The sequence below is a fragment of the Thunnus thynnus genome, chromosome 1, assembly GCF_963924715.1.
Source record: "Thunnus thynnus chromosome 1, fThuThy2.1, whole genome shotgun sequence".
NCBI lineage: Eukaryota > Metazoa > Chordata > Actinopteri > Scombriformes > Scombridae > Thunnus > Thunnus thynnus.
In genome coordinates this window covers 19,792,411-19,814,554 of record NC_089517.1, presented here as the reverse complement: position 1 = coordinate 19,814,554, position 22,144 = coordinate 19,792,411, and the positions used below count along the sequence as shown (strand labels likewise).

Genomic DNA, 22,144 nt, shown 5'->3' with positions numbered 1-22,144 from the left:
CTGACTGCATTGGGTTTCGATGTGTACTTAATCTATGTCCCTCAATGTATTAACTGTAACACAGTTTCATCTTTTTCTACCACTCCCAATTTTCTCCAGCAGTGACAGGCTTGACTCGACTCAACACCCGGTCTCCTCTGGGGCCTATGACATGGTCTGATTCTGGCAGTGCAGTGCCCTCCGCAAAAAATTCAAGTAAGTGTAGCATTTCCTGTGGTGTGGAGTTTGAATGTTTTTATTATCATTGTGTGGATAAGCATATGACTCTGTGATTCTTGTGTATGTCTGGAGAGGTTTTGTGCAGTGATCATTCAGTGAAGTTTACTGAGTGCTCACGGCCAGGCATCCAGATCTCCTTTTGTTCCTACTGTTGCAGTGAATAGGATTGGTCCACCTTACTCCATCTTAAGCACATATTTACACACCCTTTGTTGTGCTTCTCAGAAACCAATCTAACTGTTCTGCTTTACATTACAAACATTACTTCTGTATGTACAATCATGTTGTATAAAACTCATGATATTGTGTGACATAGTTAGAAATATGGTGGTACTTGGTCATAAATACCGACTTGCTACATTTCCCCAACTCCCTTGCATTCCGCTATGGAAGATGCACGCTATTGAATGCATTATAAAGCAAGCAAAATATTTATACTAAAATACCATGTTACCCACATTTCTGAAACTGTGGTGGGTGAACACTAAAACCTCTAAAATATTCAAATCAAATCAAAATCAAATCAAGTTTTATTGTCACATACACAATCATACACAGTGTAATGCATAGTGAAATTATTAGGTGCTTAGATCCAGAATGAAGCAAACAATTAGATAAATACAATATAATAAAAGTGAAACTAACAATAGAATAGAAAATGAATCTAGCAATTAGATAAAATAAAATAGAATAAATAACAGAATAATTCTGAAACTGGGGTGGTAAAAGTCCAAATCTTAATCCAAATCCTGAGGAGCCTATGAAAGCTCTTGGAGCAGGACGCTCGCATGCTGTGGGATGGAAATATTGGAGATGGAGAAGAAATACAAGATATGTGCTGTTGTAAAGAGCATGAGCAACTCCATAACTCGCTATCACCCTGTTTTGTTTTCTAGGATAAAATGATGAAATGCAGGAGCTGAATATTTTGAATATTTTATATTTCAACTAATATAATGACGTGTGTGTGTGTATGTGTGTGTTTCCAGTCTGAGGTTTGTGAGTGGCAGTTGTGACAGCAAGGCCCAGGTCTAGCCCTACCAACAACAGGAGTGGAAGACCATGGGTGGGGGAAAAGATTGGACCTTTACCCTCTCCCTGGACATCTTATGTAATGAAATGTTTTGTTGAACGCAATTGGTTGCCTTGTATATTTTGTACTATTGACCAAACTTCTTTCTTGCTTAAATTGAGCAATTGCTGGCATGATTGATATTCCCTTTGTGTGCATGTTTATGTGAATGTCTTAATATAAGACATTAGGATGTGCGTAACTATGACCATAGAAGCATATATGAATGCATACATACTGTAAATTAATACATTTACAGTATGTATATGTGTTTAATTTTGGAGGGAAGTGGGACTGCTCCTATGACGTAGGGAACAGCTATGAAAAATATGAATACATACATACTGTAATTTAATACATTTACAGTATGTATGTATTCATATTTTTCATCATGTGTTAATATTTACCGAAAATTGCTGGAAATATAGTCACTGCTGCTGTCTGTCCCACTGAAAACACTCAAACATGTTGACAGAGCGGATTTGTTTGGAACTATTGAGAGTACAGTGAACCACACGATCGCATGGTGGTGAGATCAAAGAGTATCACAACTCTCTCTTTCAACGGGTCTGTCACGTCCAAGACTTCCTGTTGGCTCCCTAACCACATTAAATGGAATATGATAATTAAAGCATATGGCTCCTCTAGACTTTCCAAATGTTATTGCACCGAAGGGTCCAAATTTTGATAGTAAAAAGTGTCCTTTTGGTGGTGGTGGTGGTGGTGGTGGTGGTGGGAGGGGGGGGGGGTTGTATAGGAAAAATGCTTACTGTGAGGGACCCAGAAGTTCTAATTACCCAGTTTGGCCACTACACCAAAATAGCTTCATAGCCCGTTCCTGGGGGCTTCATAGTGTAACTATTCACATCCTGACTCAAATCAGGCAGCAATCATCGTCCCTACTTTTTGACTCAAAATAAACTTTTTGCATATGTTGCAATAATTCAATTTTCACAATTTAGACATTTTACAAAAATTTGAATTCATCAAATTAATTTGATATATCACCCAGCCTACTATCAATGTACATACTTATGCAGCAGCAGTAAGTTCCTTGGAATGTATAGATACTAAAGCTGTTTTATAATTATGTAGATCATCAAAGTTCGAATATTCCTGAACTGTATCGGTGTTATCTGCCTATAAATGCAATAAAATGTTGATGTTGACTGCATAATATATAGTTATTGCATTGTAATATCAGTGCTAATTTTTAAAAAATGTTTTCTTTCACATTTTTGGATTTTTATGATAGCAGACAGTATAGAGCAGGAGAAGTGGGGAAGCGATATGGAACTAAGGTCTAGAATCTAACCAGGGATGTTGCAGTTATGTGATATGCACCTTAACCATTCAGCTTTTAAGACCCCCTAATTTAGTGATAATTTTTATTATATATGTTACATAAACTTGAAAAATGTTGTAATAAAGTAAAATCAAACCTAGAATTGCTTTTTTAGTTTTATAGATGAACAGTTGATAAACATTTCAAGTATGTATGATAAAGCTAGCACAAACACAGAAACATGGGTCTATATACTTAAAACCATAGTAGTGAAGCGTCCACATGGAACAAAGGTAATACTCACTGAACACTCCAGAGATATGCCTGCAGTTTCTCACAGCAGTGCCTCTGCTTGACCAGACCTTCCAATGAACACAACATGCAGCTTGTGAGGAACAGTGTTTGTAAAAAATGAGCATGACCAAACTGAAGTTTGTGTCTAAAAAGCATTTCAGATAAGTGAAATTAAAAGGAAATGAATGGGGAAAAATAATAAACAGAAGGGCCTTCGTGGATGTAAAAAAAAAAAAATCATCTATGAAGTCCCCTTGACAACAACACAGTTCAGGAACCTCACCATTCAGTCAATGAAAACTTAAATGAACTGATCTTAAATCAATTGTACAAGTGTGCCTTGACCAAACCTTTGCATAAGGACCTTGCAGAGAGGTGCTTGCAATCTAGGTAGCAATCTACTCAAGAGGTACGATAAAAGTCAGAACTTCGGAAGTTTTAAGATTCTCTGTAGGTGGAGTGCTAATGACGTTATTTATAGTTTCTTTGGTTCCTGGGGAAGGAAAGTTTGGATGGAGTGTGCTGTATGCCTGAGTACTTAAAAATGTCAGAGAGAACAATTGTGGATTTAGATTTTACTTATTATTTTTATGTGTTTGTTTCTTTCATGTATTACTGGTTCGGTTCAAAATGTGACATTAACCATTAACCTCTCAACATCAATTTGAAACACTTGTATGTATCAGACTTTTCACACTAAGTCTAAAATTCCTTGCTTTCAGGTAGAAAAAGCAATTTGCAAGCAGTTGACCAATATGTTCAAAATACACCATATGTGTATTTTGTGGACACCCCCCTCTTCTAATTAGTGGGTTCAGCTGCCTCAGGTATTGCTGATACTTTAGGGTCAGAAAATTAAGCATACAGCCATGAGATCTCCATTGACAAACAGTAGAAGGCAGTAGAATGGGCCACACTATAAGGTTCAGTGCTTTTCTGAAGCTTTTTAGACATACAACATGGTAGTTTCTAATAATTCATGAGTCAGTTTGTCAAGTATCTGTCCTGCTAGATTTGTGTCAGTCAACTGTACGTGCTGTTATTGTAGTGGAATGGATCAGGGCAACTCAATATTAACAGCCATGGTTTTGATAGTAGATGTTTAACAGTCACATAAAGTATGGGTATAATGTTGTTGTTGTATAATGTACCACATACTTTGGCAATTTAGTATATACATATGTGCAAGCATGTGTGTGCATGTGGCTGCACGTATGTTCCTATATGTGCACTTGAGAGTTTTCTAGTTGTCTTTTCCCTTTTGTGTCCCCATGTGTTTGCTATGTGTATTTCACATACTGTATTTGTATTTAAGTATGTATGCTTGTCTGTGTCTATCCTTCAGGTGTAGCAGTAATGGAAAAAAATACCCTCTCTGCACAGTGCAGTACAAGGCAGAATGGCTGCAGAAAGCACCCAGGTGGGGCACAGATGTAAGGACCTTGAGGCTCAGCTGGTGCAGACATGTACCCGGGTTATGCAGTGACAGGATAGGACACAGGACTCCAGGAGGAGGGTGAGACAACCACCGCTTGGCCTGATACCATGCTGGCTCACTGACAAAGAGACAGTCACAGGGAATAATTTTGTTCCAAGTTAATATTAAAGAAATACTGTAAAGTGAGAATTTATCAGTTAAGCAAGTCAAAAACCCAAATAAGACATCCAAAATATTGTCGCTATTTATGTTGCTAAATCAAAAATGGAACATAATTGACTCTAGTCTCACTTTTATTTCAGCTGTGTTGCATATCTTGACATGAATCCCTTACTAAAATGAAATATTCTATGTAGGTAACACAAATGAATGCCTGGAAATGAACAGTTATTAGCATATAATTACTTTAGCAGCCTATTTACCTGCCAATTTGTAAACTGTCAGTAGTAATGCTGTGGTTGTTGTGGTTCATAATTCAAAACTTCTGCACATTCATTCCTAAATTAGAATATTATATATTCATATTTGCAGCATTGGTGAAATGCTAAAAAGTAAATAAGCACTAACTTCAACAAATTATTCTGTTATTACTAGCACTGAATGTCTACATAGTGTATATAGTATACTGCATTGTATTGCATTAGTTCCTCAGTTTTGATACATAGCCTCTTTCTCAGATATCCACTACAGCAACACTACATGATTGTTATTCATTGTAGGTTTAGGAAATTGTATGTGAGAGAAAAGAAGATTTTTTATGCGTGTGTGCGTCCATTAGCAAAGGCAGACGTGTAGGTTTGCAAGCATAGAAGTTTTGTTTTTATTTTATGCATACACATGTGCATGTATGCGTGTGGGCACATGTGGGTTTCTAGTATTTGTCTCCCCTCTCTCTCTGTGTCACCTTTGTTGACTTTGTCTCTCTCCTTCTGCAGCGCTGTGCTCTCCGCTTTAATGACGCATATATCCTATCTCCAGTCGCTACCTAATCCCAGCAGCGCTGGCTCAGGAACAGATTACTGCTCCCAGACACCAGAGGAGAGAGGAGCAAAGCAGGGTGGGGGTTGGAGGGTAGAAAGAGATGCCTCAATGATACAATATACAGGGGGATTGAGGAGGCCAAGGTATGCATGTGAACATGCACATACTGTATATGCATGCATGTCAACATTCTCTGCGCAGAAAGATCCCCCATGATGTTTGCCCTCAGTAATATTCTTATTTTATTGTACCAATTCTCAATGCCATTTAACCCATTTTCACATTCAAAATTAGTTTGTCACATTAACTGTCCCTACCAGTAGAATGCAGTGTGTGCTTAGCCTACAAATGCCTAATGCAAGAAGATAAGATATGAAATATACAAAAACTTTATAAAGGCAACTAAACATCTCCTTTCTTCTCTTTAGGAGAAAATCCTACAGCTACAAGCAGAGTTGACCACCATTCAGCAGGTACAGTGCTCCTGACTGCTTGGACCTCTGCCAGCAGAATCAAAATATATTTTACAAGGTAGGGAATTCTCCATACCTGATCAATAAAGTATCATGTCATTATTGCATTTTGTTCACATTATTATTCCCTTTGTTAGGATCTGATTTTTTTTCTTTTTATGTATTTACTTATTGTTCAGCAAGTTCCAGACACCATCTGGCCTGCTGGGCTTTTTTCAAATTGATAAAAAAATATAGTCATCTGCTTTTTAGTGTTCAATCATGTCCTTCTTTATACACAAAATTGTGAGAGTTATTTAAGATACAGTACATATAAAAGTGTGAACATGGAAACGTAAGATGTAGGTAAAGCATGCTCACTTCTAAACATGTTACCTTGTGGTTAGTTAAAGCTTCTTGCTGACCTGTAGCTCCAGGTGTAAATAATTGGGAATGGTATGTGCTGAAGTGGTGTTGCCTGTCCAGCAGCTGCTGTCATCATGCCAGCTGCCTCCCAAGAACATGACTTTTAGGACCAAATGATTGCTAATAAAACATTTGATTGAGAGGAGAAGAGAGTGAGAACCATAAACAGGCTAGATTCTGCCCTTTAATTTCACCATCTCCAGAGAATTGGTTTTGCTGTGCTGCAGACTAGGTCCCACACACAAGCAGTTTAGTTGTCTGCCCAAGGACTGAAATTTAATTTAGCCTGTGTGTTGGGAGTGTGGGTGTGTGTATGTGTGTGTGTGTGTGTGTGTGTGTGTGTGTGTGTGTGTGTGTGTGTGTGTGTGTGTGTGTGTGTGTGTATGCGCATGCGTCTGTCAGTCCGACTGTCTTTGTGTCTATGTGTCTGTCTGCATGAGTCAGTTTGGAGTACCTTTGTGTGCAAAACTGGCTATGCATGAACTGCATATGTAAGAGTTTGTGCTGTAGTGTTCGGGTGTAGCTATATTTTGTGCTTTCTTATTCTCTAGTGACTTAACCGTTTTACACTGCCAGGTTGTTACAATACCATTTTATACTGTGGTTGTACTGCGGCATTTATTTGCTCTATATTCTCCTCTGTTGTTTTGGATTTGAATGCTTTCTTGTGCAGCTTTGCAATTTATGTATTATCACTGTGTTAACCTGTAAACTGAAAAAATGCCCCCAGTTACTGTTGGCATCATCAGTTTGTTGTAGAACTTTTTGGCAATAATTTTATGTTGACTGTATGCTGATTGCATGTTAGAAAGTACCTCAGCTGAATTTTTTTAACAGTGGTTGCTTTGGGTTTTCAGTATGGCTAGTTTGTAACTGTTCTTTGTGTGTATGTGCATGTGTGTTTATGGTGCAGGTTCCTGATGAAAGCCTAGAGCAGAGGCATATATCAGAGCTCCAGCACTAATAAAAGGCCAGCAAGCTGTGCTCCTCTCCTTCTGGGAACAGCACCGCTTTTTACTGCTTCTCTGACAGCAAGATAAAGTGCCCTTCCAATTAGAAAAATATTTGGCCACATACCTACCAACAGCAATTGTAGGTTTTTATTTTTCATGCCATTTGATCAGGAATCCTTGCTATTTTACAGCGTGCCTTCTTATCATTGTGTCCTATGTATGCACATGTTAATGTGCTCCCCACCACTGCACTACCATGCTGTATAATGAAATAACGATGGTAATATTTTGGTGTCTTTCTTCTTTCTTTTTTTTGGGTCTTTCTTTCATAAGGGTAGGGCTGCACACAGTTATGTTTTGGCATTGGGTTTGGGAGTAAGATAGTACACGTTTTAGCATTTTGCATGAGGATATTCATGCTGCTGTGTGTGTTTGGGTTGATGTCATTCTTGTTGCCCCTGCCATCCATCTATGCCTCATACAGAGATGTGTGCATATATACTTAACCACTGATGCTAGTTCCCATCTCTGTTTAAGAATACTGTAGATGTTTTTTTTCCTTTTTTCCAGTGAGTCCATTAAAATTAAATTCTCTCTTGTTGTTGTGAAAAGGCACACGTAAAAAATAATTGGCTGTAGGAGAGAACAAAGGGCTGGCTCCTCTCTCCTCCCTGCACACCCCAGCCAGGCATTAATACCAAGCCTGCTGCATTGTTCTGCTGTCTGCAGCCATCCCCCTAGCCAGACACTCAGCTCTGGAGAAGTCACTTTTAATGTCTGATAATCAAGGTGAATTTTCAAAAAGCTGCCATTTTCAAATGATGGTGTATATATTATGTGTAGATGGGAGTTCAGGAGTGGAGGAGCTTCACTCGGTGAGAGAGAGAGCTACAGCCATGCAAAGTGAAAGAGAGACACCTAACGGCCACAGAAGAGACTGCAGGCTTATTTTATCTCAGATCAAAATTCAGTGGACAGAAGCCAGCTGGACTATCACTGTCATTGCTGAAATTAGCCTGATAATTTGCTGTCTGTAATAATCTGTCGGTAATAAACATATTTTTTGAGGTACATTGTAACTAGCACCTCACTGTTTGCTGTAAAGCACATAGCCCAATACTGCAGCATATGTATGTGTCTCCTGTGGCTGTGGAGTGTCAGGGGAATGTATTTCTAGAGTACAGACGCTGCCTGCTGTTTCCCCTTGCTGAAGGGAGCTCTTGTGCAACGTTATTGGGGAATCAGGCAGCCAGCAGCAGAGCAGTGGAGCTCCATTTCCCTGCTACAGGGCACAGACTCATCTTCCTCTTGCTCCTCCCATCTCCCCTCTTCCCCCACCACTAGGTATGATTATTTCTCCTCCGCTCCACCGCACCATTATATTCCAGTCCGCAGTTACCCCTCCCTGCTGTCATTTTTCATGGCATGTTTTTGCCCGTGTGCAGCACTGCACATTTGCTCTGTGCCTGTGCAATATGTTAAGGAGGTGAATATATGCAGTGTGCAGGATGTAATAAGTATATATTTATTTTCTTTGCTGGTGATTTACTGTTTTTTCCGGTGCTTGAGAAAAAAGGCAGACTCTAGCCATGTATCTTAACAAACATGACTGCTGCGTATGCACTCGCCTCCAAGGCTTTTTACTCACCAGGGAAACCAAATTATACATCTGAGGCAGAATGGTTGTTTTGCGTGCTATGACTTAAAATCCTGCTTGGTATTTTGGGGTATATGCTTTGCTAATACCAGTTGGGTAAAGTTTTGGTTAGGTATGTGTCATTTGCTGCATTACAAATAGACCATTTTAGATACAGTATTTGCAGTAATGGTAGTGTTAACAGCTGATCAGGTGATTGGACATGGTGGCTCATTGGGCCATTGTTTGTACTTCAAACATCCGTGTTATAACTGACACAAAGCCAGGCGGCAAGCCATCAGCAGCACAGGTTGTTCACCGGTCTCCTCTGTGTCCCTCTCTACACTGCCCCCCAGTACTCCAAAATCAAAATGCAAACACACAACACACACACAGCTGAAATTGACATTATACTCAGAGGGGAAGTAGATCTAACCCTGTTAAACAGTAGGATTTAAATGGATTCTGTGCTGGGAGCAGCACGGCGCACAAGTCTCCCTCTGTGAGGCTGTCACAGTGGGAGACTTGCAGATTTGCAGAACAGACGATTAAAAAAAACTTGATTCTTAAAGAAATTCTTAAAGATACACTACCTGATTTTGTCATTGTGCCCACTACTAAACATAAATCCAAGAATATCCTCCCAGCTCACCGGTGATAAGTTTAAAAACAGCGAGCAGGAAAAAGGAAACAGGAAAAGGAAATTTAGAGGCCATATCGGGAACTACAACAACTCAAACAAAATCAGCATCTGAGAGAGAGTTATAGATTATATGAGTTTAAAAGTGTCTTGTTAAAATTGACTTAATGCACAATTTCGATACTTTGAAATGAAAAGACACTTTCTAATTTACACCTTTTTATGTATTTTTACATTCTTTTGGAGGACCTTCTGTATTACGTTTTTTTTATTGTTTGTGAAAAATATATATCCTGGATGTCAGTGTACAGATATGTTTTATACAGATAACTTGATCGTTTTGAAACTAATTTTAAAATATTTACTGTAGTGTTTTTTTTGTTTTCATTCAGTAATATAGTGCAGGTTCCATATATGGAGTGTCTGTCTCCTAGCTGTGGGCTGTAATGCAAATCATGTCATACTGTATCTTCTACCAAGGGCAACTTTGAATGTACAGGTAGTCTGATATTGTCTTTTTGTGTTGATTCATAAAAATGTACAAAATTGAATATATCTCAGGCCGCACAGAGCTTGTTCATGTTCAAGTATTTGCACCTGATACCTGGTACGATGCCTTGATGTAACATTGTTTATAGATAACTTGATTCTGCCTTCAGTGTGATTGCATAATAACCTAGCATTCAAATGTGTGAGTGCTTTATTTGTTCACGGTAGTAGTAGTGGTAGCATTATTTTTCTCTGGCTGGTTGGAGGGCATACTTTCAAAGTGTTGATCTCAGCTGTGGTGCAGAATAAAGACGGAGAGAGGAGGAGGAGAGGGCCGCAGGCATTCTGATGTAAGGATGTGTGGGGAATCTGGAGTGTGGAGAGAGAGGGAGCGTTTTGCCAGTCCAGTGTGGCAGAGCAGGTCTGGCTCAGTGCCAGCCTGGGCACTGTGCCCACGAGGAGGCAGTGTGCGGCTAGCACTGACTGTAGCACTGACGGAGAGAGACGCACAGACAGCAAGAGACTGAGAAACACAAGTGTGTCTGTGGGGGGTGTCTGAGGCTGACTGGCAGAAGAGATTTAGTCGGCATTTGCATGTGAAGTGGCCAGGTTATGATACAGCAGGAGTGTGAGGCAGCAGAGAAGCGTGAGTGGAGACTTCCTGGCTGGTGTTATGTCACCAGCTCTGTTACTGATCACAGGCCCAGTGTATACAAGCAGTACTGGTTGAACTTGCAGTTAAACTTGTATCCTGTTTTTACTGACGAGGAGTCGATGGAACAATTGGCACAGTTCATTTAATCAGGCATTTGTTGTTTCATTTAATCATGCACTTGATTGTTGCTGTTAATTGGTTTGTCTATTGTTTCTTTATGCACTGCCTGAGTAAATACTTTCTCCATGGGACGCAAATGTTATCTTTCTGCTTTGTATGCATTTACATATTGTTTGCCTTTCTACATACTGTATTATCTCTCTCTCCCTCCCTCCCTCTCTCTCTCTCTCTCTGTTCTCCTCTTTGTATCCTTAAAATATTCTGCACACCCCTCAGCAGTTCCGCATGGCAGACAGCCCTAATATAATCTGTGCGTCTGAATTCTAATTTATACCGTCAGGATAAAATAAATAGTCTGCAGTTAATTATGGGGAGCCAGCTCCTGGCTTTGCCCCGGTGATTTATGAAGTGCACGTAGGCATTCTGCGACGCATTTTTCTTAATTTATTTTTAATCTGTCTTTCAATTAATTTTACTGCAAACGTCTTAATGATGGCAGAGGGCTGTGTTAATGAGGCCGGTGAGGTGAAATGAACAGGCAGTCACCCCTGGTGGGTGAAAGTGAGAGGCTCTGTGGACGGGGTCATGCAGAGGGTCTTATCCAGCCATAGTGGTCCAGTCCCTGCCATGTCTTTACCTGACACACAGATCTTTTAGAGATTTTCACACGTGTCAAACAAAACAGATCATCTGAAGAAAATTTGAATTTTCCAGTTCTTTTGGAGCTTTTTTGTTTCATGGTGTGCAGCAGAGGGTTTTTGTGCCTTATTTGACTTCCTCAAATAAAAAAAAACAATACAATACAATGTCAGTTGTTCTCAGTGATTGGCATCTTCACACCCACCATCACTTCTATTTAAACAGGTTCATTCATCTCTTGTAGAGGAAGTGTCACTCTATTCTTGAACTACGCCAATTTTTCCAGGGATTTTGACACTGCTTGATTGTCTAATTCACACATCTTGTAGAATACTCACAAATTCAGACCATGAATAAAAATCAGATTCAGAATGGAATTGAATGAAGCATGTTATTTTTGTTATTTTTTGTGACTAATGACTTTACAGTTAAGTTGAAATGTAGTGTAGCTTTGTAGTCTGACTGTTTGCTGACTGACCAACTTAAGCAAGTGGATTTCAGGTGTTGCTTCAAGCTTGTATGGATTCACAATCTGCTTGCTCATACAGTCTTTGTCCCTGTGTGACTTGTGGCTCTCCAGAGGAAGGAGAGAAAGCTGTAGTCTCTGCCTCACAGACAAGAAAATGCCTCATATGATTAGAAGCATTTTATCCATCGTTTCACCCCCTATCAAATTAGACCAATGTCTCTTCTGTACTTGTTATGCACCATCGTTTTCTGCCAATTAGTATAGAGCGTGGTTGTCTCAGTGCTGGGAGGGCCTGGTGTGGGGTAGGCAGGAAGGCTCAGTGTAACCGTGGTGGTCAGCTACCAGACAGCTCACATCAGCCTACCCCATTAGGGACATCCGCACACAGCTCTCTGCATCAGGATGCTCTCATTTACCGCCTCCACATCCAGCCATTTATCTCTCTTTCCTCCTCTCCCCCTCTCACTCTCTTCTCTCTCTCTTTTTAATTTTCCTCTCAAAAACAGATCCCACATTAAGCAGCCAAGCATGGCTGCTGCAATGCCTCTCCTGAAAGAGCAAAGGAATGATTTAATTTCTCCTCCTCTCTGTCTCTGTGGCCTCCTCTCTCTGCTCATACACAGATCATTACACACAGAGGCCTCATTTTCATCTCCCTGTGAGGGCACATGCAGGGCTTTAACTAGTCAGCCACACCATGGCCATTGCTGACGATCAATACCTGTGGTCAGGACGGAGCACGCAGTGCTTCCTAAATAGGCCCTGCAGGTCCAACCATAAAACACCTTAGAGGCCATACACGCCACCCCATAAATCGCCGCCTCTTTTTTTTTTTTTTTTTGGCTTTTATTCCTATGGAGGAGTGAGGGGAGCAAGCCAGTGTTGGATAGGTTAGCCATTGAGCTGGGAAAAGGATGATTAAGAGGTCATGACACTATCCCGAAAATACTGCTAATTAAAGGTTCAGGTCACGCTGTATTTAGTTAGTTTAGTGTATGTAGTTCACTCCAAATGTGTCTAGTTGGCATAAGCTTTGGAGATGTTATTTTGGGTTTACATTAGAATGTGTGTCCACTGTTTTGCTGTAGGATTTTATTTAAGGTATACCTGGTTTTTATCAGGTAAACAGAGAAAAGTTAAGATGGGAGACATACAAAGTTATGTGACAAACATGAGTGTATGCAACCCTCAGCACTCAAAGCACATGGTATATAATCTGCTAAAACATCAGGGCCTGCAGAGATGGTTTAATTTAAACAGTAAGCTACTCACAACTGAGTGCTGCTAATGAGATTTTGCTCAGTTGGAACATAAATGAAACCGAGATAAGCTCAGAGGAATAGTCAGTTCAACTTTTCCTATATGGATAGTTCCCTGTTTAGTTTGTGGATTGCAGGACTGGAATAGGTGATATATGGACCAGATGAGAGTTTGCCTGGGGGCTGGTAGACAGAGACAGAAAAATGGATGTGTTTCTCATCTTGCTTCGCCTCCAAGGCTCTCAACTGGCCTGATCCCTACATTAACCAAACAGATAGCCAACAACTTTAATTACCTTTGCATCCAGTCGCTCTCCCCATCCACCACTCTCCACTTCGCTTGTGCAAATGAAAAGAAAAAGAGGGATAGAAGGAAGAGAAGCATAATTACTTATTTTACTGGAGTGCGGCTGAATGCCTTTTGCCAAATGACTCTAATTCCAAATGGTTAACAAGATTTTTCTTTTTAATAGAGCCGAATCCATGTGACAGCAAATTGCTTTCCTATTTGGGGCCTTAATGGCTTTTCATACTTTGCACTTCCAATAAACTCGGAAATTAATATTGCACACTGTGTTATGATGCAAATGGGAGTGAGATAGGAGAGCTGTACCTTCATGCAGAAACCTCTGATTAGATCCGTAATTGCTCTGGTGGGATGATTTTTCCCGTTTGTTTGAGCTTATTTATTTATTTGTATAATTTTCATCCACACGCTTCACTCCAGAATCATTATCAGTGGCACATCTGCGTTGCTGTATGTTGCATTTCACTTTTGAATGACTTTTAATCAGTTGTAATATAAGATAAACATATTCACCCGTTCTAAATATGACCGTGGATAGGATTTTTGTGGTCCTACCATGCTGTCAGTGAGCTTGACTCTTTTGCTTTGTATCAAGTGATTTAAGAAGAAAAAATAGCAATAATTATCCTCACACTTTTAAGTACATCCTCAAGTAGACTTTGTCCTTTGATTGAGACAAATACAAAGACCGAAAGACCACTTTTTGTTCCTCTCCAGTTGCCGAGTAGTTGTATTAGTCTGCTATTGATGGGCTCAGTTAGAATGGTTTGAACGCGCCCTGCTGTCGTACCAGCAGGCACAATCTAAAAAGATATATTTGTGCAAGATGTGTTTCTTAATTAACTTTTGATCCAAGTCATTTCATTTCCAATTCCATTTTACACATTCTCAAATATTAATCCTTGTCTGTGTATAAGGTATTGTATTCTTAATAAGGGGGATCACAGAGTGGGACACAGTTCACACAGCATACAGTATAGGCACAGAGGTGCTCTGTTAACAGCACACAGATCAGAACATACATATATAATTTCATTGCTGCCACTGAAAAAAGGAACTCCTAACAACATGCTCAGGCAGGAAATTCTTTCTAATGTCACTTTGCTCCATCATATTTGACAGCCCTTCTGCCTCTTTACAGTTAATCTATTACAGGCACATCTTTGTTTGTGTGTCTGTGTCAGTTACATGTATGTTTTTGCTGCATCTGACTCTGTATTGTCCTGCTTTGCATCCACTACTCCTGAATGTTGTAACACTGTCAGAAACCTCCTTAAAATGCAGATGTTGTAACTTGTAAATATTCCACTACGGCCCCCTTTAGCACTGTGCTCAGTTCTCAAAGGCTGTCATTAGGAAGATGAGAGTTGAGAATATATTTGTCTGTATCTGCCGCAGCAGACACACAGCCAGGCTGACCTGCAGACAGAAATAGCAAATAAATTCAGCTGGATGGGTCTGCGATTGCTGCCAGCGATTGAGGTTAAGTGTCCTTTGGTGTACAGGGCCTGAGCGTAGCAGTAGTTCAGTCAGATATTAGTCACATGACCACACACATACAGTCTTGATTCTTTGGCTATATCACCATAGCAACCTTTCGTTTTTTCTCAGCATGCTCCCATTTCACCTGTCATTCTGGTAATTGGCTCTGAATTTTTCTGCATATCTGGAGAAAAAAGTCATGATGATCATAATAAGACAATATTTATGAACCGAACAGTGACAGGCAAGTGTAGGGAAATGGGGGAAAAAGCTGCTTTCATTAGGCTAGAATATTAATGTAGCAACAGGGCTTTTTATGGACTAATAAAGCTTGTTCTCCTTGTTTTCACAAGTTCCTGCTCATTGTGTGCATGAGCCACATTGTAGAGTGAGTCTGAGTTTCGATTTGGTTTTAATTGGGTCACCGTCTCCTCTCTCCTCTCATGCAGCCTTTCTGTTGAACTCAGCTTAATTAGACCTACAAGATTGTGACACTACCAGAAACATATTATATGTGCTCTGCCTCTATTTCCATTGATGTTCTGTTTTTAGAAGTATTGATAAGACACGCTATGTAATGACATTTGCTATACTGCTGTAGTCATTAATGGCCCTCGGCCGGTGCTAGACTGTATAGCAGCACAGAGAGAAGTAGATAAAAGGTTTTATGGAAATAAAAGATGGTTTCTGAAGGTGGAGATAGCCAGACCTAATGACTGTTGCTCCAGCTGCTCCTCATTACCAAGGTCACTGGCATGAGGACCAGCTGAGATCTGATAAGTGGTCTATAGCCTTTAAAATGGTCGTGAGGCCTGGCCATCAGCACTGCACTCACTGACACTACAAACTCTGGGAAATGCATAGCAAACTGATATTTTCTTTCATTATCCTTGTTTAAACTGGTTTTCTACTTGGACAATGTGGAAAAAAAAGGTCTGCAGTAATGCTGTATTTACATGATGGTGGCATGTTTATATTACAACAGGCCATATAATGCATTTTCCTGCATGGTCATGGTTGCCTGAGAGGTAATTATAGTGAGATGTAAAGTATGTCAAAGCTCTACTATTAATTTTTATCACAAATATTATTTTCTTATGCACCAGCACTGGGGGGTATGCAACTTTATTTTTCTAATTTAGTTCTAATTTAATTTTTCTAACTTTGTTATCTGTAACAATAACAAATCTTCACTGCACTGTAGAGCTTTTTGTTTAGAATAAGGACATAAAAACTGAACTATTCACGCCTGCTTTAGAAAGCAAAAACAAGAAACCTAAGCACAGTGTTGTATTTATATGTGCTGTGGGGGGAATGTCAGTGGAATTAATTGATTTGCCCATATGTATCAGAAGAGAGCAAGCTCCTAATCCCAGTTTGCATTATTAAAGATAATACCACAGTGGTTTCTGCAAGACCACCACACTGAATCAAAGTCTGACATGGACCGACGATGTATGGATATATTATTCAGAACATTGCATGGGCCTCAGAACAGTGTAGCTCCTTTATCTGCCCTCCCAGCTCACTACCTCCTCATACATACACACATGCACACAACCACCGCTCATCAACCCCTGGAGGGCACCTGTGTTTTCAAAGTAAAGACCACTTAGAGAATAGCCCCAGGCATCTGAATACTGAAGTGCCCTGTGTTACACATTAGAAACCTCTGTACAAGCCAGGAACATAAACACTCTCAATAGCCCTTGTCTCCTCCCAAGAATACCCCAAATACCTGGAAACATGGGGAAAACCGCTTACACAGGCCAGAATGTGGAACAGATAGTCTGTGGGGACTTGATCACATTAAGGACCTCTCACTTAGATGTGTAGCTCATCGGACAATAACCTGGCCAAGAACTAGAGTATGAGAGGAGAGGCTGACAATCCAATTAGACTTTTTAATATTTTATCTTTGGCAACTGACGATGGAAGTAAATAGCTTTCAACATTCAAGGACACTGCCTATACCTGTTGTGTGTTACACAGACTTTATGTAGGTTTGTGATGGTTGAATTCATTGATAGACAGCATCGAAAAACAGCAGCTTAAACAGAGATGCACCGAAAGATAAAATGTGTAGGAGGCAAACAGCCACCCCTCCTCCAGAGGCAGACACGGTGTTAATGATCAGACATTTCATTCAATCCCCCAGTCGAGTAAATGAGGTTTGATCAGATGCCAGGCACAGGAGCAAGCAGCTTTCAGAGCCGGCTTCACAATCTGTCATAATCAACACTGTAATATTAAAAGAAAAACAACCCCATTAACAAACAGAGAAAGACAAGAGTTTTCAGGGAAGCAAGGAAGCTGTAATCTAAATTTTTAATGACTGTTCCTGCATAATGACTTTGTCTATGTATTTTGTCTGTTTGGAAAGGGGAACGAGTCGGCGCTGTCACACTTAATTCAGGCTACCCTTTTGTGCTAGAGCAGTGGGTACTGTAAATAGCTGGGGGAGACATTTGAATGTCTTAATAGACGTTGTAACTGCTCCATCTCTAAATGTGTTGAAATGGAGGCGTGAGGAATGGCATCATTAAGGTAATGTGTTCAGGAAGCCAATGAGTTGTGCTCTAACCTCTGCTGCTCAGCCTGAAATTCGGTAAGTGCACAATCTAAGGTCACCTTAATCAAAGAGAGGCGGCACTTACAAACACACACACACAAAGCCTCAATTACCTTGTGAAATTGCTCTCAAATGAGTCGTACAACATGTCTAGCTGCTCTGTTTATGTATTCTTGTGAAGATTCTGTGTTTATTATGTGAGTGTAATGGTAGAGTAGGTTTGTCTGTGAGATCTATTTGTGCAGTTGCTGCTGTAATACTACAAAACTGCAGTTTTTTAGACCAAATGCCCAGAGAAGCTGGTTATATATCACTTCCAGAATTCAGCAGATAGTACTGTGTCTTCAGGTAGACCAAATGTAGAGCTAAGTAGTTCTTTGGTAAGTTCTAGCTGAGACTCTATCAGAAGCACAGTAAAAGCAAAGATTTCTCTCTTGCTTCTCTTTTTTCATGTCATCCCCGCAGCGAGAGTCAACAGCCGTCTTTTTCCGCTCACATTTGTCCCATAATGTGTCTTCTCTGAGGCAGACAGTAATGACCAGAGGTCATGTGTTGTTTGGTGCTCCAGTGTGTGTTTTGTTTGGGCTGAAGAGTTTTTAGTGATGAATTTCACCCATCACATTCTCCAATGTGGTTGACCAATGAGTTTTGTGAAAGCATGGCCTGTGGTGTTTTTCTTTAATAAGTCCAGAGGTGAGGCAAAGCAAGCAGGTGATCAGTCATCCTGTCAGGATCTTAGCGTTTGATTAGCCCAGTATATTGGTGGAGATATTTAACTTGCCACAGTAGCTTACGTCACAGACCAGTCTTAACCAACATGTCATGACTTATTTTAGTCAGCAAAAAAGTCACATTTTTGGCCCATTGACAATTTAGTTTGTCTGACACTTTCTTTATGAGAAGATTAGAAATATTATTGATATTTTTTTTTTTGGGGGGGGCGGGGGGGTCTGTCACTAAAGGCAAGTAAATAGATTTACCAAAAAGAATGCCAATTTTTGAATAAGAGCCTGCTTTATAAATGCGAAATGTATGTGTTGTTTTGAGGGTGCTGTGTTGCCTGTATTTTTCAAGTTTTCCAGTCCTCTTCTTAGATGATCCTGTGTCTTATAGACTAGTGTGCTCTCCCCCCTGCCCTCTGTCCCTCCTCTTCTCCCTCAGGAGATCAGGACACTTGTTTGGGCCAAGGCAGCCCTTGCAGGGCCAACCTGAACAGTGGCACTCTTGCCTTTGGGCCTCAGTTACACACCTCAGAATGGATCTTTATTTACAACACAGAACTCGGAAACAGCTGGTCAATCCATTTAGCCTAAGGCCACTGATTTGTTCGTATTTACTACAACAGCCAAAGAAAAGCCGGGGTATTTTTTCCTCTCTCCTTCCTATTGATCCGGCACTTAGAAAATCTGCCCTGCTGTCTAAACACTATTGATCCCTCCCTCTCAACGACAGGCTCTCGCACCAGTGTATAAAGGGACTGGATGAATTGAAATTTCATTTCCGACAACTTGTTCCTGTTATTTTTACCCTTTTTTTCAATAGTGGGGAACATGCGCTGGCGGGCCGCCACTCACAGAGAGTCGATCAGCATTTGGCTCGGAGGGGAGAGGAGGGATAGAGGTGAGAGTGTTTAGATCATTCTAAGCAGGTCTTAACAACACTATGCCATAGACTGGTCCTGCTCTGTTACTTGGATCCCGGTGATCATTAATGGTTTTTAAGGTATCTATAGCTAGAATGGATATGTGGTCTTGAGACTGATACATTGGCAGTCTGGATGTGGATGATCTCTCTCTCTCTCAGTCACATGAAAGGTCAGCCAGCCCTGACTCAGTGAGCGGGCCTTCAAGCTAGTGATTATGTTGAACATACAGGTAAAGTAATATATATATTGCATTACTGCTGACCAAATTACTCGAGACCATTTAAGTGAACATTTCATTTTATTTTTCCTGAGTCAACTGTGCATTATTATTGGGTGGCAGCTGCAAGTTGGAACAGTTAAAACATTTTATGTATGAAAATTATTAAATGGACAATTTGAATTTGAACGACTTTATTGCCTTAAAAAGGTCGCTGCTCAGCAACTAATTCTAATGTCTCTGATGTATATCTCTGCAAGCTCTTGAATGCACCAAGAAAGTTTTCAAAACAGTCCCTGCTTTTCACTGCATTACAACCTGATGATAAAAAGAGTTTGTCAAGACCCATTACTTTTGTATACAGTGCAATAATTTTCAGATTACCTCTCTCAAGTAAGTTTCCAGTGTAAACCAGTGGGTGCCTGGAGTTTACAGCAGGAACTCAATATGTATGTAATGTATTATATGCTTTACAAAAAGGTCTGCAGTAGTTTTTTGTTTTGTTTTTTTGTTTGTTTGTTTTGAGTTATTAGAGATTTGAGGATGCTGTTGAGATATTGCACATACTGTTATCCAAATCTGCTGTGTTCCCCGCTCTGTCACCAGTTAACTTAATATAAACTTTATCTTTACTTGGTCACCTTTCATCATTCTGCCAATGGTCAGAGAGGGAAACTAAGCTAAAAGGGCTGCAGTGGGAGAGAAAGATGTTGACCTCCTCTCGTTTTTAATTATTTTTCCTTGATTGAAAATGTCACAAGGTCAAGGAAAAGTGTAAAGGAGAATTCATAATGAAGTAAAGAATGAACAAGAAAGAACAACCATGGTGTTGAGAGAATCTAGCTGAACTGTCATTAGGCCACCGAAACGTGGGCCAGGAATGTTTTTTTTTCCTTAAACTTATATTTATTCATTAAAAACATGAAGGACAAATCAAATAGCATAAAGCATCGCTATTATTACTAAACCATTCTTTTTTGCAATAGGCCCCCACATTTTTTTTTCTGTTTTACTAAGTTAGTCACTACCAGTGCCATGTAGTGATTAAATCCATTTGAAGTGAAATCTTACTGTAATTACTGCACTTTCACAATAGTCGCTTCTGTATTTCTCAGGATGGAGGAGATAATAAATAAAGGACTGAACTCATCGCCCTAACTTTATCTTATTACAGCTGCCATTTACACGATAAACACCTGGATCAAAAAACTGAGTTTGTCCAACTCATCAAGGTTGAGATTGAAACAGTCACCCTATAAGGTCATTAGCACATTCAATAGGAGTTCCACAGTGCCCCCCGTAGGGTAAAACAACCAGTAATGACTTCTGCTCCATCTGGCTCACCACCGTGTCCAACTCTTGCCATTACAAGATAGAGTATTACATAAAAAGGGAGGTTCTGTTTTAATTAACATCAATATTCATGTAATGGTCATGAAGCCAGCCCACATTCCATTTCAAGCTCTTAATGTTAATGCATATTTTAATACATTATCATTGCCACCATCATAATTCTTATTATGATAACTGTAATTATTAGATATATGACAGAATTATGGTTTTGTTCCCTGAAGGCACATATTTTGCAGCGAATCCAATTTTTCCCTCGTGTATAACGCTCCCAGTCTTCCCCCTCCAAAATACTGAGCAGACACTGATAAAGATAAACATACAAACACCCTAGTGTGTCTGCTGCTGTGCCTGTAAAACACTCAATCTGAATTGCATATCCGCCTTGCCACCAAGCTTGTCATAAGCTGTATTAAGAAAAATGGTCACACGGTTTGACATAAATTGGAAAATGACATTTGGAAAATGGGCGCTGCTGTGGAAATTAGAGATATTAAAATTATAAATCAGTGTCTGCTAGTGCAGGGGGGTGTGGAGGCTTTCCTTTTCTCTTTCTCTGTCTGCCTTTCTCTCCATGTTCATCTCTCGCTCTATTTCTCTCTTTTTCTTTGTCTCACACACTTTGTCTTCTGGGGCCGGTTTCACAGAGGTATTTTAGACTGGTCTTTAGTGTTAAGCCAGTCTTATTTTTGCTTATAGGTTAGGCTAATGCAAGTTAGACTGTTTCACAAAAATAAAGACGGACTCATTTTAAGCCAAAAAAATTAGACACTTGACCTCCAGGCTAACTCACGCCTAAGACCCATGTTACCATGGTTACAATCAGTGACACCAACTGACCAGTAGCACCCAACAAAAAAAGAGGAAAACATTTCTTTCTTTGCATCTTGTACTATGTTTTTATATCTTTTTTGAATGTTTTTGATGCTCCTCTCAACTGGAGGATTAACACTGTTCACTGTTGCTGCAAATTTTTTCCATATCAGATTTTTTTTTTTTATTGTTACACTCTTCACTAAATTTTCCAAGTAAATGTCCTTGTAACTGTTGAACTCCTCCAAAAGACACATAGTTTCTGCTGGGGTAAACGTAGCTGAGCGGTTGGATGTGGTCACTCAGTCGGCCATTTTTTTGTTTTGAAAAAGGTTTTAATTTACCCAGCATTCATTATACCATAGTCCTACTTAAGATAGTCAAGAACTAAACTGCTTTGTGCAACGGATGAATTTAGATGTCTATCTGAAGTCTGACTATCTGTTATATCTAAGCCACAGTCAAAGTCTATCTTTGTGAAACCGGCCCCTACTCTTTCTCTGGAGACAGTGTAGGGTCCGAGTCCGTCAGTCAGTCCAGTAAAAGTATGTTTTAAATGCAGCCACGCATAAGTCTGCCCCATAGGGACAATCCCACCCTCTTATCTGGCAGTAAAAGTAGTGGATATTATGTGTGTGTGTTTGTCTTTGTGTTTCTGCTGCAGCTGTATCTCGTCAGCTTATTGCTCGGCTCTCTTGCTGTAACCTGCTAATGGATCATCTCCGAGGTGT

At 40.0% G+C, this 22,144-nt stretch overlaps 1 protein-coding gene across 12 annotated transcripts in view; it reads left to right on the top strand.

The window, feature by feature from the left end:
• The window catches only part of LOC137182800 (uncharacterized), a 158,459-nt gene that overhangs the window by 104,151 nt on the left and 32,164 nt on the right, over positions 1-22,144 (top strand). For 4 of the 12 annotated variants that reach the window (XM_067589300.1, XM_067589291.1, XM_067589319.1 and 1 more), the window contains 3 exons: positions 100-195; positions 4,216-4,386; positions 5,244-5,432. In XM_067589300.1, the coding sequence (XP_067445401.1) occupies positions 100-195; positions 4,216-4,307 (188 nt within the window). In that variant the 3' untranslated portion in view covers positions 4,308-4,386; positions 5,244-5,432. Of the gene's footprint in view, positions 1-99; positions 196-1,208; positions 1,331-4,215; positions 4,387-5,243; positions 5,433-5,717; positions 5,821-18,930; positions 19,009-22,144 lie in introns of those variants that run through there. The other 8 variants (XM_067589353.1, XM_067589338.1, XM_067589361.1 and 5 more) reach the window with 5 other exon arrangements.